This window comes from Mesocricetus auratus, unplaced genomic scaffold, assembly GCF_017639785.1.
Source record: "Mesocricetus auratus isolate SY011 unplaced genomic scaffold, BCM_Maur_2.0 Super-Scaffold_4256, whole genome shotgun sequence".
Lineage (NCBI taxonomy): Eukaryota > Metazoa > Chordata > Mammalia > Rodentia > Cricetidae > Mesocricetus > Mesocricetus auratus.
Window position 1 is genome coordinate 82,703,115 of NW_024429182.1, and position 16,960 is coordinate 82,720,074.

Consider the following 16,960-nt stretch of genomic DNA (forward strand, 5'->3'; position numbering starts at 1 on the left):
AAATGGATGGATGGATGGATGGATGGATGGATGGATGGATGGATGGATGGATAGATAGATAGATAAAATAACTTTGGAGAAGAACCATGATATTGCATCAGCAAAATATGGATTCTGAACACTGACATGATTCTATATGTCTCTATTTGTCAGCCTCACCAACCAGCTTGTCTGTTTCCAATCTTTTGTGCATACCTCTGAGTGCATAATGCCCATAAGACTACCCTCATGTTAAATATGAACTGCACATTGAAAAGCAGAGTTCTCCTAACCACCCTTAGGTTTGAGAATGTTAGGATTCATAAAACTTACTGATCGCTGTTATACTTGTGGTTAATGGTTTATTACGGGGAAAGGAAAGATTAAAATCAGCCAAGGAAAAAGCATGTAGAGCAAAGTCCAGGAGTGTTCCCAGTGTGGAACTTCTGGTAGTTTTTTCCCTGTGATATCAGAATGTCTTATGCTCCCAGTATCTGTGTGTAATAAATAGTATAAGTTTCAGGGACCATATGTCTTAATTACACAGGTGTAGTTGGTAGAGTGCCCAGTGTGGTTGAACTCAGTCTCCAGGTTGAATTCAGATCACACTATCACCAGAGTTTTCTTTTTCTGAGTCATAGTTGGTCGTTCTATATGACATTCCTGTCAGGTATGCCAAAATAAACTTTTTGTACATGGCTAAATTAATTACACAGTATATATAATTACAGCTTGCTTCCAGTCAGGCATGGTGACTAGTGCCTATTATCTACATGGAGACTAGTGGAGGCAGGAGAATCGAGTTCAAGGCTAGCCTGAAATATATGGAGCAAACACAAACCCTTTTACTTCCTTAGTCAAAGAATATACCATCTATGTAATAAATTGATTTGATACTAACTTCATACATATTACTAAGGGAGTTGCAGGTAGTTATGAGCTACTTAAAATGGATGCACTGAATATCATAATTTCTCCCTGGGAACTGAACTCCGGTTCTTGTCAATAGTGGTGCTTACTCTTAACTACTAAGCCATCTCTCCAGCCCTGTGGATTTAATTTAATTGAATTGAATGGGTTTTTTTTTGTTTTGTTTTGTTTGTTTTTTGAGGTAAGGACTCTACATCTGTCTCCTGAGTGCTGGGATCAAAAGCATGTGCCATTACACCTGGTTTGAGTGAATTTTTGGTTTTGGTTTTGGGTTATTTTGTGTGAGTGGCAGGTTCTCATGTTCTCTCTGGCTGTCCTGGAACTCTCTATAGACTAGGCTATCCTCTAACTCAGAGATTCTCCTACCTCTGCCTTCTAAGTTCTTTGATTAAAGGCATGAACTTTAAAAAAATTTAATTAATTATTTTAATTTTAAATAGCTTGCTTCATATGTCAATCCCAGTTCCCTCTCCCTTTCCTCCTCCCACCCCCCCATTCCTCCCAGCCTCCCACCCTATCACCACTTCCTTCCACATAGGGGATATCTAGAGTCTGTCATTTCACTCAGGGCAGGGTCCAGGCACTCCCCTAAGAGTCCAGGCTGAGAGAGCATCCCTCTTCTGAACAAGGGAGAGCTCTTGGCCCCCAGACCAACAGCTGGGAGGCCAGCATGGGACTGATCCAGACCCCCTGAGTGTGAGAGTCAGTGAGGAGGCCTGGGCAGTAGATCAGTGTTTATCCCTGGCATACAAACGGACTTTGTGTGTCCATAACACAAAGGCATGAACTTTTAGGAGAATGTATTTCAATAAGTGTGTTTCTCATAAAGTCACTGGGGAGCTTTTAGATTCCCCCCCTCAGTCCTTATCCTGTCTCTGTGGATTCTGACAATATTGATCCTTAGAAATTCCTGTATTTCCCTGTCATTCTTTTCCTGTTTTTGTGTCCTACTTGAGTATTATTGGAATTCTTGATTTCTCTCTTGCCTCTCTTTTTATTCTCTACATTCTCTGAGGGCAGAGAATTGCTTTCATGTCTTTAGGTCTTTAGATATACATAGATGTCACCTGGGGTTTTTCTTTTTTATGTTTAGCAAAATTGCTCTATTGAACTCAAGGCCTGGATAACTACTTCCCAAACAGACATGAAGTATACTTCTCGAAATAACTTCACAGTAGTAATGTATTTTTTCTTTTTTTTTATTATTTCAATTTTAAATAGCTTGTTTCACATGTCAATCCCAGTTCCCTCTCCCTTCCCTGTAGTAATGTATTTTGATCCAGCTAAAAGGGATCATATCATAAGGCTTTGAAAAAAAAGGATGCACATGATGTTCATCTGCATGAGAAAGAAATTGGTGGCCTATAGTTTGTTCCATTTAAGATAGCTCCCAGGCTGGGATAGAGAGCTTGTCTAACACATATGAGGTTTCAGATTCAATGCCTAATACTACTCCCAAAACTCCAAAGTTATCAAGTTATTTGGTGGCTTACAGCAGATTTTGGGAAGCTGAGACAGGTGGGTTGCCATGAATTCAAGATCAGCTTGAGCAATACAGCAAAATTTTGTCTCATAAAACAAAACAATGAGAAGAAAACATATATTTGGGCTCTGTATAAGGTGTGTATTAAATATGTACCTGTTTAGAACTTTTATACATCTCAATATGCAAATATTCTAAAATCTGAAATAGTTCTAGTCTTAATAATTTCAAATAGTGGACAGCCAGCTAGTAGTTTAATTTTCCTATTTGCTGCTGTTATTTCTTTTTCTTACCTTAGTGTACTGTCTAGAACTGGTTGAAATGTTGAATTAAGGTGATAGTTGGCATTCCGATTTTGTTTATGGCCATAAGGAAAATTTCAAGGTTTCCCATTAAGTGTGAATTGTTGATACCTTCAATAGAGGAAGGAGTTTCCCTGCTGCTCATCATCAGTTAACTACCATAATAAGCACATCTTTTATTTAAAATACATATTTTGTTTTAGGTGTTTTGCTTTTGAAACAGTTCTCATATAGCTCAGGCGGCCTTGGACTCTGTTATATTATAGCTAAGGATGTTGTGGTTTGAGTCCCAGCCCCCACATGGCAAGTAACAACTGTTTGTAATTCCTCTACCAAGGGGATCTGACACTCTCTTTTGGCTACCATGGGCACTGCATGCATGTGGTACCCAGACATACATGCAGTCAAAATACTCATACACATAAAATAAATACATTAATAAAGTTGGTGAAAATATTAAATTTTCATTTAAATTCTGTGCATTCTGTATCTTCTAATCTTTTTTGTGACAAATTAGTGTTTAATACCAAAGTACTTGGCTTCTCTTTTTAAATGAGTTCTCCCTTCCCATGAATCAGAGATAGAATATTCTCTTTTCATCTATTGGTATTTCAGTCTCTAATAGAGATGGAGCACCTATTTTTAGTTCTCTGTTGTCATATTCCTTTAAGATAATTGCCTCTCCCCACTTATTCTAAACCCAACCATTTGATTTTTTTTCCCCAGTAAAGAGAGAATTGTTAATAAATGAGCTGTTTTTGCCTGATTTTTGTTTTCCAGTTTGAGCTTCTCTTTGATAAAAGGAAGGGTATGTCTGGTCATTAGAAATCTGTTTATAGAAGTGAGGAAAAATTCTTACCCTCACTGAAATTATAAATGCACTAGTCATTTGTTGATGGTAAATTAACAGATAAATTGTGTATGTTGTAATTAAATAGCAGTGTTAACTGTCTCATGATAGGACTGAAGCAAAATTTATCAGTGCAGGAAAAAATAGTCCAAGATTGAGAAGGAAATTTGATATTTATGATGGATAGTTTATGGTGATTTAAGCCTATATTGGTTCCAGTTAATTTAAAAGTGTATCATGTAAGTTAGTAGTGCTTGGATTCATTCCACACTTGTTATCTGCTATAAGTTTACTTTTATTTTACTTTTTAGATTTATTTGTTTTATGAGTATGAATTCTTTGTCTGCGTGTATGTATGTATGTACACCATCTGTGTGCCTGGTGCCTTGGAGAACAGAAGAAGGTATCGGACTCTCTGGACCTCGAGAAATGGATGGTTTTGAATCACCTTGTGAATTCTGGGAACCAAACCCAAGTCTTCTGAAAGAGCAAGTGCTGAGTATTTTTTCTAGCACCTACCTGCTCTAACTTTAGGCATGTTATGTAACTGTGCTTATGTTTCTTCATTTGTGAACCAGAGATATTAGCAATAGGATTTTGTAAAATTTGCAAGGATTAAATTGCTTATATACTATGTGACAGTATCTATATGTATCTCTAGCTCTATATAGATAGAAATATGTAGGTACTTACTATTGTATTTTTATCAAGCATTAGTAATTATAATTTTCATGAGAGAGAGAGAGAGAGAGAGAGAGAGAGAGAGAGAGAGAGAGAGAGAGAGAGAGAGAGTGATTGTGTATCAGAAGTCAGTGTTGGGTGTCCTTCCTCAAGTGCTGTCCATCTTCTTTTTGAGACAGGGTCAGTCACTGGAAGTCAGCTGATTAGGCTAGGCTGGCTGACCAGTGAGCACCAGGGACCCATTTACCTGAAACCACCTCCTCAGTGCTGTGATCACAAGCCTGTGCAACCATGTCTGGGTTTTTACATGGATGCTGGGGATCAAACTTAGGCCCTTGTGGCAAGCACTTTACTGACTTGAGCTGTCTTCCCAGGTTCATAATTTTATTTCCAATAGTGGCATAATTGATTCTATATCATTGTCATATTAGGATAGTGTCTAGTTTTTTTAAGTGATTTTATTACTTGAGTATTTAAGATAGATTTATGCCACTAGAACAGAGGTCATGGATGACTCATACTTCCAGTTGAGAGGAGGATCTGCTTAGTTTTATAATAAGTCAATGAAATTCATCTGTCTATCGCAGTAAGGCTTAATTTAACATCTTTATCCTTTCTGATCCTCAAGATGCTTTCAGACAGTGACTGCTTTTTTTTTTTTTTTTTGGTTTTATGAGACAGGGTTTCTCTGTATTGTTTTGGAGGCTGTCAGTCCAGCCTGGCCTCGAACTCACAGAGATCCGCCTGCCTCTGCCTCCCGAGTGCTAGGATTAAAGGCGTGCGCCACCTCTGCCTGGCCAGTGACTGCTTTCTTAATGAAATGGTAGAAATACTCAGGAAGATCAGGGGTAAGGCTTTGGACTAAAGGACTCTTAAATTTTATTGCCAGTTACAAAACAGACCTGTGGCACCATGAGCCCCTCAAGATCACACTACTCTCTGAGGCCAGTTTGTAAATCTTATCCTTGACACCATGGGATGTTACCTTCAGCCAGGTTGGGGATATAGGCAGTAGAGCAATAGAGCAGAGCCAACTGGGACAAGCTCTTCCAAGGAGCATACATTCAAGCCATGATGGTGACTGACAGCAGAAAGAATTGTGTCTGTTGTTGAACTACAACCATTGCTTCTTTTTCTTTTGTTACTTTAAGTTTTAAATTTTTTGTTATTTTGTTACTTTAGGTTTTAAAAATTGTGTTTGTGTGTATGTGACAGTGTTTAGAAGATAACCTGGAAAACCTGGAAGAATTGCCTTTCTCTTCAGGAAGTGGCTTTTTCTTTCACCCATGTGGGTACTGAGAATTTAAGCTCATGTTGTCAGATTTCTTTTTTTATAAAGTTTGACAATATAGTACAAGTTAGACTGGGAACTCATGACTGGTACACACCCCTTGATGCACCATCCCCCCCTCCAACTTTCTGGAACATCATCCTCCAGTGTTCAGGGAGCCAACCACGCTTGGCTAAGTTTCTTGAATTGTTAAGATCAGAAAACATTTAGATGAGTAACAAGACTGACTTGTTTTATTTTTCCTGAAGTTTAAATTTAAATTGTAAATGAATGTCTGCCACAGAATGAGCAAGGAGCTTTTTAATTAATTCCTTTGTTTTAGGGCATGCAAATAGTGTCCAAACATTTGATTGACTAGTGTAATTGCCCTGGTTTAGAGGATTTTAAAGTAGCCACAGCCTTTGTGATCAGCAAAGAGTTACTGTGAAGGTTAGTGGTAGATACTGCATTATATCTTTAATCTGGCTTTTAATTTTCCATCTTTAAAATTAAAATTAGAACACTTTCACTTGCAAAAGATCATATAGCTCCTTCTTTCCTTCCTTTTTAAATTAAAATACAAAACAATTATTTAGAAGCTAGTTTAGATTGCTCAGTTTTTTAAAAGCACTTGTTCTTGCAAAGGACTTGGGCTCCATTCTCAGCACCTGCATGGTAATTCACAACCATCTGTGACTCCAGGGGATCCAATGCTTCTTGCTGACCTCTATGGATACCAGGCATGCATGTGGTGCACAGACATACATACAGGAAAAACAATTTTATGGATAAAAATTATAATAAGATTAATAAGAATTGAACATTTTATTGTAGATATAATGGGTGTTTTGTATACATGTGTGTGTACCACTTTAATGCCTGGCACACTTAGAGTGCCAGAAAAGGACAATCAATCCTTTGGAACGAGAGTTACAGTTAGTTATGAGTCAGCGTATTGATGCTAAGAATTGAACCTGGGTCCTCTGGAAACCATTACTCTAGCATCCCATCCCCTTCTTTTTTGACAGGGTCCCATGTTTTTTGTTTTCCTTTTATTGAAAAATATATTTTTTCGCATAATTTATCCTAATTACAGTTTCCCCTCTATTTCTCCCAGTTCCTCCCCACCTCCCCACTCATCTAGATTACCCCCTTTCTGTCTCTTATTAGAAAACAACATAATAAAATATATAATATAATAAGATAAAACAAAAGCTACCACATCAGTGTTGGACAAATAAAAAACATGAGAAAAAGAGCATATTATATTGGTCATTCTGGGTCTGGGATTCCTCTCTCAGGATGGCTTTTTCTAGCTCTGTCCATTTGCCTGCATATTTCAAATTGTCAGGTTTTTTGTTGTTGTTGTTGTTGTTTTGCTTTGTTTTATCAAGTTGTACTCCATTGTGTAAATGTACCACATTTTCCTTATCCTTTCTTTGGTTGAGGAGCACCTAGGTTGTTTCTAGGTTCTGGCTATTATTAATAATGCTGCTATGAATATAGTTGAACAAATGTAGATGGATTTTTCTTTGGCTGCCAGCTCACAAAAATAAGACAGAGACTTCTTATTAATTATGAAGATTTGGCCTTATCTTAGACTTGTTTCTAACTAGCTCTTATAGTTTAAATTAGCCCATTTCTATTAATCTATATGCTGCCACATGACTTGTGGCTTTTACCTCTCCTGTTTTCTCTGCATCCAGCTGGCAACTCTTTCTTCCTTTTTCCCAGTGCTGTCTCTATCTAGAAGTCCTGCTTATACTTCCTGCCCACCTATTGGCCAGTTAGTTTTTATTAAACCAGTCACAGTGACATATCTTTTCACAGTGTAATCAAATATCTTGCAACCTAAAACTATACGATGAATTAAATTACAATAAAATATTTGAGTGGAATATTATAGCATTTTATAATTTTAACGCTTGTTTTACTGTTATAAGCTGTGATACTTTATACACTTTAAACATTTCTGCAGTATAAAAAAGTTTCAATAATTTTTCATAGATTTTGATCAAGAAGAGGTGTTTATTTTATTAACTGATAAAGTTTGCTCTTGAGCAGTATAATAAATAAATAACAAGAGGATCATAGCTATTTTGACTTCTTAGTTGCATAATCATAAGCTCTATCTTGGAAATATGTGAATGGTACTTGTCCTTTCATGCCAAGAATAAAGCCAGAGTGCCACTGGGAAATGACAGGCGTTGTGACAGCTGATGTGAGCCTCTTTAACTTCACTTGCTCTGCCAAGTATTTTGATAACTCAGGAAGTAGGGTAAAGTGTGTGGTTCAGAGTCTTCTGAACCTAAAAGTGGATAAGGTTTCCATTAGTATTTCATGAAGCCTTTCACGTATTTTATTTGTGTGTATTTAACTTATTTGTTTGTTTTTTGAAATGGCATGTAACTATGTATCCCTGTCTGACCTGGAACTCACCATGTACACCATACTCACCTCAAACGCAAGAATCTGCCTACCTCTTCCCCTTAAGTGCTGGGATTAAAGGCATGTGCCACCACATCCAGCAGGGATAGGTTTAAACAAAATAAATTTGTGTCTAGAAAATTTAACTGAGTGTTATGTTTATTTTTATATATAGGTCTTGGTATTTTGGAAGCTACAAGAAAAAAGATTAAGAGGTTTGTTTTGTTTTGTGGACATGGCTCAGATTTCCAACAACAATGAATTCAAACAGTGTTCATCTTCACATCCAGAACCAATAAGAACCAAAGATGTGGACAAAGCAGAAGCATTACAAATGGAAGCAGAGGCCTTAGCAAAACTGCAGAAGGATAGACAAATGACTGGCAGTCCTAGAGGCTTTGAGCTGTCTAGCAGCACTAGACAAAGAACACAAGGTTTTAACAAACAGGAATATGATCTCATGGTGTTTCCTGAGTCGGACTCCCAAAAAAGAGCAGTAGATATTGATGTAGAAAAGCTCACCCAAGCTGAACTGGAGAAGATACTGCTGGATGACAATTTTGAGACTAGAAAAAACCCTGTATTGCCAGTTACTCCTGTTCTGAGCCCTTCATTTTCAGCACAGTTGTATCTTAGACCTACTATTCAAAGAGGACAGTGGACCCCTGGATTTTCAGGGACTTCTACATATACTGTACCTTCTATTTATCCTTCAACATACAGTAAACAGGCTGCATTCCAAAATGGCTTCAGTCCAAGGATGCCTGCTTTTCCATCTACAGAATCTGTGTATTTAAGATTTCCAGGACAGTCTCCATACTTTTCATATCCTTTGACACCTTCCACATCATTTCATCCGCAAGGAAGTTTACCAGTCTATCGGCCACTAGTCAGTCCTGACATGGCAAAACTATTTGACAAAATAGCAAGTACATCAGAATTTTTAAAAAATGGGAAAGCACGGACTGATTTGGAAATAGCAAATTCGAAAGCTTCAGGCTGCAATCTACAGGTATCTCCAAAGTCTGAAGACATCAGTAAATTTGACTGGTTAGACTTGGATCCTTTAAGTAAGCCTAAGGTGGACAGTGTGGAGATGCTAGAACATGAAGAAGAGAAGAAGAATCCAGTTTTGCTAGCAGAGGATCCTTGGGATGCTGTTCTTCTTGAAGAGAGGTCTCTGGCAAGTTGTCACCTAGAAAGAAAGATGAATGGAAAATACCTTTCTGGGGCAACTGTAACAAGAAGCCAGTCTTTAAACATTCGGACAGCTCAACTTACAAAAGCCCAAGGCCAAGCATCTCAGGTATAGTCTCTGCTTGCTAACTTCTTAAATTCAGTAGTAAAACAGAGTATACTTTTATGTGAATCATTTGTTGGGGTGTGGGGGAGTTTTTCTTAATCTTGCTTTTCTTTGTCACAAGGTGACCATGGTTCTTTTTGGGGTGGCAAAAGATTAAATGTGATTAAGTTAACTGAAAAATTGCTTAGTTTTTTTGTAAGACTAGAAATAAAAACCTAATTAAGCCTGTGTTACCAGAGGCAGGTGGATCTCTTGTGAGTCTGAGGCCAGCCTGGTCTACATAATGATTGATTACCAGGCAAGCCTCAAAAATAAACAATCAAGATCAGCCTAGTTGAAGGTCCTCTATCACTGAGGTGAGTTGAAGATATTCTAGGTCTTTCTGTATTATATGTGAACCTTCCTTTTTATTCTCTTATTTTCAGGGCAAGCAAGCGATTTTTTTCTGCCACCCATTATACAAATTTGAACACACTTTCTTTTGTTCCTAAACATAAAAGATACAAAGAAAAACATAATTTCAGAGAGCTAGGAAAAGGGCCATTTAAAGGTTTTTCCTTAAATACCCATATTGATAAAGGAGAAGAATAGAATTGTAGTATAAAGGTTATTACTAGTTTATGTTGGTTTTTTTTTCAATTCTTTGAGGGTTTTTTTAGTTAGAATTTTTTAAAGACTTATTTTTATTTTATATGTGTGGGTGTTTCATCTGCTTGTATGTCTGTGCCCCACATATGTTGAGTGCACATGGAGACCAGAAAAGGACATCAGAGTTACAGATAGCTGTGAGCCACCATGTAGGTGCTGGGAACTGAATCTGGTCATTGGTGAGAGCACCAATGCTTTCCAGCTCCTTTATTTGAGACAAGTCTCAAACTGGCCTCAGATTTGGAATGGACCTCCTACTAGATCTGCCAAAGTGCTGGGTGTGAGATACTGTTAGTTAAAGGGTAACAGAAATAGTATGTCTTTGGTCAGAAAAGAGTCAGGCACACTTTAGAATTTTCCTTTACAAGCATGCCATTACAAATATTATAATATCTGTAGGTCTTGGAAATGTTTAAGGATTAGAAAAGAAAAGCACCAATGCATGGCGTTCATACCTTTAATAGAAGCACTGAGGAAGCAGAGGCAGACAGATCTCTGAGTTTGAGGCTAGCCTGGTCTGTATAGCAGTTTCCAGGCCCACCAGGACTACATAGTGAAAGTCTGCCTCAAAAACAACATGGCAGTGGTGGTAGTGGTGGGGAGTGAGGTGGGCAATGTACTTGAGTGGTCATATGGTAGTTTTCTGTATAGTTTGTTTGGTTTGGTTTGGGTTATATAGTCTCTCACTATGTAACACAGGCTTGGCCTTGAACTCATGCTCTTCATCCCTCAGCCTTCTAAAGGCTGCTGTTTCAAACAGGCGCTAATATGCCCAACTATGTATATGTACTGTTTTCCATAACATTGCACCACTTACATTCCTACCAGTGATGTATGAAAGTTCAGGAACTCTGTAGACCAGGCTGGCCTCGAACTCACAGAGATCTGTAGACCAGGCTGGCCTCGAACTCATAGAGATCCGCCTGCCTCTACCTCCCAAGTGCTGGGATGAAAGGTGTGCGCCACCACTGCCCAGCATAAATAATTTTTAAAGGGGGCAAATGTGTAGAAAAAGGAAGCAAATTAGTGTTTGTATGGGCCAGATTGCTGTATGTGGAATGGCATAACAGTACAGGCTGCTCTTTGAAGTAATGAAACTTCTGAAATTGTTGGTGATTGTACCAAATTTTGAATGTCCTGAACCTGCAGAGTTATACAGTTTTAAATGGTTAAAATTGTGACTTTTTTGTTTGTTTGTTTTTCGAGACAGGGTTTCTCTGTAGCTTTGGAGGCTGTCCTGGAACTCACTTCGTAGACCAGGCTGGCCTCGAACTCACAGAGATCCGCCTGCCTCTGCCTCCAGAGTGCTGGGATTAAAGGCGTGCGCCACCAACGCCTGGCTAAAATTGTGACTTTTGTCCAAATTTTCTTAAGTGAGTGGAGGAGAAGGAAAGTTAGTCGTCCCCAGATCTTCCACCTTGTACTGTAGGGTACTGATGAGTTCCCGCTTGTTTGAATAGCAATCTATATTTTATAAGTTAAATTCTGTGTATGGTGCCACTAGTCAGGGCTTGAGATGTCAGCTGTTTGTAGTTGTTTGAAAAGGGCAGCTACCTGGAGCCCACTCACTTTGGGGCAATAGAAAGTTGTAATCTCACTATCAAAGAAAAATTGAACCTTTGATCTTATAGGAAACTTAAATAGTTTATCAGCTGTATGTGAATTTACCCCTAGTTTAATTCCAATTGATCATCGTTTCTTCCTCTTCCTCTCCCCCTTGTTAAAATGCAGTAATCAAGGCCTGGCATGGTAGCACTCTCCTTGCAGGGATGGTGCACACCTTTAATCTCACCACTAGGGAGGCAGAGGCAGACAGATCTCTGTGAGTTTGAGGCCAGCGTGGTATACTCAACTAAAGTTCTAGCATGGCCAGGGCTACACAGAGAAACCCTATCTTGATAAAACAAATGAATGAAATGAAATGAATGAATAAATAAAATTTAATAATAAAAAGATGCTTAGTCAGACTTTATCATTGGGACTGTCTGCTCTCTAATGACACAGAGACTTATTATTATGAAAGCTCAGCCAAAAACTTGTTTCTAACTAGCTCTTATAACTTAAATTAACCCATTTCTATTAATTTATGGCCTGCCATGTAGCTCATGACTTGTTACTCATATCTTTCCTATATGTCATGCTTTCTCAGCTTCTCTTCGAGACCTTGCCCTTCTTCCCAGCATCCTCTGTGCCTGGAAAGCCTACCTAGTTTTTCATTAAACCAGCCAGTGACATATCTTTAGTGTGCAAAAAGGATTATTCCACAATAAAGATGTAGTAACTATCTTAAACAAATTGAAGTTTCTGGGTAGACCGGTTCTCTACTGTTTTAAGACTAGGAGTCAGAATATAAGAACGTACATAGTTTTATCTGGATTGTATATGTTCATATTGAATTGTTTTGTTTAGAAAGCTACTGAGATAGTTACATTCACAAGGGCAGGATAATGTATCCCTATATTTACAAAAAGTGAATGAAATTGTTATGTAGAGAAGTTAAGGAATTATGTTAATAATTTGGTATAATACTGATTATAGTTAAATCAGTTCTTATAAGATAGATAGATAGATAGATAGATAGATAGATAGATAGATATTGATTGATAGGTGGGTGGGTAGGTGGATAGGTAGTTAGGTAAATGTATTTGTAAATGGACCAGCAGGTAGGAGTGTTTGCCACCAAGCCTGATGACCTGATGATCTGATGCCAAGGATCTACATGGTGGAAAGAGAGATTAGATTCCCTCAAGTTGCTTTCTGATCTCCACATGCACACTGGCAAGAGTGTGTGAGCACACACCAAATTAATTAATTGATTTTAAATGATTTGTAAATGAAATTACATGTAACTTAAACCAAGTGAGGTGTCATGATAGGAAGAGTTATAAGTGAAATACGATAGTTGTTGAAGCCAGATACATAAGTGTTTTACATTATTTTTTTTTGTGGTATTTCAAATTTTCCATAGTAACGTTTTAGTAGTGTAGGGGAAGGAAGGGAATTACTTGTTCGAAGCAAAGATCTGGTGTCAGGATGTTTTAGATATAAAAAGCTCCTGTTACAGAAGATATTCAAACATGTACTCCTTAGATCTGCTTGTATGTCATTGTGTCCTGCGAAGTTGAGACCACTCAATTCTGATTTGGGGTTAGGGTGAAAGAATGTGGAATTTGAGGAGAAAGATAGTTTTTCAAACTTTCCCCTAAATGGTCCTGATGATGCCTAACTCCCTTGGACTCTCTTGATGGAAGACTTAAAAGTTACCTCAGGCCTTAGAAGTCTATGAAGCTGGGGGGTATGGCAAGAAAAATAGCAAACTAGAACACACTGGGAATACTTTCTTTAAGGCCCTAAACCCATAGCTAGATTGCAAAGACTGGTTACTTTCCAGCCTTTGATGAGGGAAGGGGTATAATATTTATGCATGTCTGCCTGTGTGAATCTTTTCCTGCTTGTTTTAAATATTTTTCATCTTCAAATGTACCATCAGTACTATCCTGATATTTTCCCTGTGTGGTTCCCTTCAGAAGGCATTCTCTAGGAATAATAGGAATGGATAATTTCCTAAATACAAGATTTGTCCCTGTCTGAGCCATCTGGTCAACTGATTGTCACAAACTTCAGGAATTAATCATTGAAGTTGTCCCACATAAGCAGGGTTTGTTTCTCTTTTTTGTTGGTGACAAGAATTGACCCTAAGGCCTCTCACTTCTGCTAGGTAAGTGTTTTACCCCTGAACTACATCCCTGTTTTTTTTTTTTTTTATTGTTGTTATTGGGTTTTTTTGTTTGTTTGTTTGTTTTTCTCACTCTAGCTCAGACAGGCCTCGGACTTCTGGCTATCCTCTTTTCTCAGCTTCCCAAGTGCTGAGATTAAAAGCGTGAACCATCACACCTAACTTTGGGCAGTGTCAGATGTTTTAAATTAGTTAAATTGGGAAAGGATTAAAGAATAGGAAAACAGGTTAATGAGAACTATTGGTCAAAACCAAGTAGGTAAAAGTAACATAATTGGCCAGATGATAAGTTGGAAAAGGAGCTGACCTTGACAGTGCTGAGCACCCACAAGTTGACCAGTAGCATATCATCTGCCATGGAGTAGCTTAGAGTAACTGAAAAGTGGCTGAAGAGGCAATATGTGTTTATCATTCTGTTGTGCTTGACTCAATTGGAGCACATTCTGAGAGGGGTACCAATAAACAAGTGTCATGAAAAGAAGACAGTAGTTAGTCTTCAGGATCTTAAGGTATCTGAGAACTGTTGACAAAAATTACATTTTTCCAGGCTGGAGAGATGGCTCAGAGGTTAAGAGCACTGGCTGCTCTTCCAGAGGTCCTGAGTTCAATTCCCAGCAACCACATGGTGGCTTACAACCATCTGTGATAAGATCTGGTGTCCTCTTCTGGTCTACAAGCATACATGCAGACAGAACACTGTATACATAATGAATAAATAATTTTTTTTAAAGTGAGATTCTTCTGTTGAGAATTCTCTGTTTAAAAAAATACATTTTTCCATAAAAAGAGAGTATTAATTAGGTTTAAAATCACTATCTTGGGTCTGAGGGCTTTTTAATTTGTTTGTTTATTTTGGTCTTTTTGAGGTGGTCTTAGTAGATAGTCCTGAATGACCTTGCTATTTAGACTAGGCTGGCTTGGGACTTGATCCTCCTGTTTCTGCCACCCCAGTGCTGAGATTAGCAGATTTGTACTGCCATTCCTGGTTTCAATCTATGTTTCTTCATCTATGAAATAGTTATGCTAGGTAATTTCTGAGATCACTTTTGGGAACTATACTTAAATTTAGAAAGTTGCCATTTAAAGGAGGACGCTAATCATTTTAGTCTTAGTGTGATTGTTGTGCTTGTGCTAGGAATTGAAGACAGTGCCTTCTACTGAGCTGCATCCCTTAGGCGGTTTTCTACTTCCAGTGTATATTTTCAAACTAATGCATAAAATAGGATCCCTAGAAGGTATGGTATTCTTGTAAAGTATGATGAAGAAGTAATAAACCAACTTTATTTTTTATTTATTTATTTATTTTGGTTTTTCGAGACAGGGTTTCTCTGTGTAGCTTTGGAACTTCTCCTTGCACTTGCTCAGGCTGGCCTCGAACTCATGGAGATCTGCCTGTCTCTCTGTGTCCCAAGTGCTGGGATTAAAGGCGTATACCACCACTGCCAGCTTATACCAAATTTCTAATGCTTTAAATATCTAAGTTTTCCTTTATGCATGTTAAGTAAAATAGTTTGTGCTAGATTTGAATCGAGACAAGTACTCACTGCTGAAAGTTACATTTTATAGGAAAATCTTAAAGTCAAGCAAATTCTACATTTCCTATAATTTGAGAATTTAGTTTAGTAACTTAATTTTATAGTTCAGTATCTAAAAAAGTAGAACAAGTTCAGATGGGGAAGAAAATGAAGTAGGCAAGTTTGATTTCTAATTATCTACAAGGAATTTATAAATAGCTATTTCATAATGGTGACTCTTGGGTTGCAAATATAATTATTAGAAGCGTTCAATCAGAGTTTGATTGCAGACTTACAAATACTACAGCAGGGATTTTTTATATTAAAGTTTCAGGCCTATTTACTTGAATTTTTGAAAGTTCATATACTATTCATTTGTGCATACATGGGCATGAGAGTTTGCAGGAGTCAGTTCTACCATATGAGACCCATGTATCTACTCAAGTGGTTAGACTTAGCAGCAAACATCTTTACCTTCTAAGTCATCTTACCTATGCCTTACTAATTTTTTTTTTTGACCCAGGGCCTTGATATGTAGTTTGGGCTAGCCCCAGTCTTTCTCCAGATGCCAAGATCTTATACTGTTTGTGAGATTTTATACTGATTATACATGTACAAGAAGAAAAGTTGGGCCGGGTAGTGGTGGCAGACACCTTTAATCCCAGCACTCGGGAGGCAGAGGCAGGCGGATCTCTGTGAGTTTGAGATCAGTCTAGTCTTCAAAAGCTAGTTCCAGGACAGCCTCCAAAACAATACAGAGAAACCCTGTCTTGAAAAATAAAAATAAAAAAAAAGCAGAAGAGGAGTAGTTGGTGCACAACAACATGAATTCAATCCCCAGAACCTGTGTAAAGATGTAGAGAACTGATCCCACAGTGTTGTACTCTGACCTCCGCACATGCACAGTGACGCTCATACAGACACACACACACACACACACGAGAGAGAGAGAGACAGACAGGAAGGGAGGGAGGGAGGGAGGGAGGGAAAGAGAGAGAGAGACAGAGAGAGAGAGAGAGACAGAGAGAGATCATTCACATGCACTATAATAACAAAAGAAAGTTTGGTTTATATAGTCCAGAATGTAAAGAGAGCACCAATAACAGACAAACTTTGGAAGTCATTGGATTGGGGCTTTTACATGCTCACTCACATACCACTCATCTCTGTCTATTTATAAGTATTTCCCTGCAGCTTATGCTTTCTGTTGGGAAATAGTATTGCACTGCTTATTCTCATAATTACTGTGTGTACTTATGTGTTCATTTCCTGTTAGAAATTCTGTGTGTTACAAACCCCACTCTAAATGGTGTTTTTCTTCTTACTCAGCAGGCTTACTTCCTGTTTCCTCTTAGTGTCTTTTGTTTGGTTAATAATAATCTAAATACTTAAGTGCAGTTTTTGTGTGTGACTAAAACCAGGAAAAGGAACAGTATTAATAAGATCTTTTGGTACTTTAAGCTTAAATCAGACTGGTGGTCAATAACTATTTTAGCTAGTTTGAACGAATTTCAGAGATTTTAATGGTGAGATTAGATTACTTTCATAAAATTGGTTTTGCTAGTAGGGTATGACAACATGCATCTAAAATATTTGGAGCTAGAGACATGGCTACATGGTTAGAAGGCTACATGGTTAGAAGCATTTATTGCTCTTCAGAGGATCTAGTTTGTTGTGGAATATTAGATTAAGACATGCTACTTTTTTTTATGCTGTGGAACATTTGCTTAGTGATGCAAAGATGTGTTACATTCTTTTATGTTGCATTTGTTAATTCTGTGAAGCTGTGTTACTTTGTTTAAAACACCTGATTGGTCTTAATAAAGACTAAACCACC

The 16,960-nt window shown here is 37.9% G+C and overlaps 1 protein-coding gene across 4 annotated transcripts in view; it reads left to right on the forward strand.

Annotated features, from left to right (window-relative positions):
- Pik3c2a (phosphatidylinositol-4-phosphate 3-kinase catalytic subunit type 2 alpha) overlaps nt 1-16,960 on the forward strand; it is a 108,239-nt gene that overhangs the window by 11,247 nt on the left and 80,032 nt on the right. For all 4 annotated transcript variants that reach the window (XM_040755886.1, XM_040755880.1, XM_040755888.1 and 1 more), the window contains one exon: nt 8,098-9,228. In XM_040755886.1, coding sequence (XP_040611820.1) covers nt 8,158-9,228 — 1,071 coding nt within the window. In that variant the 5' untranslated portion in view covers nt 8,098-8,157. The remainder of the gene's footprint in view (nt 1-8,097; nt 9,229-16,960) is intronic.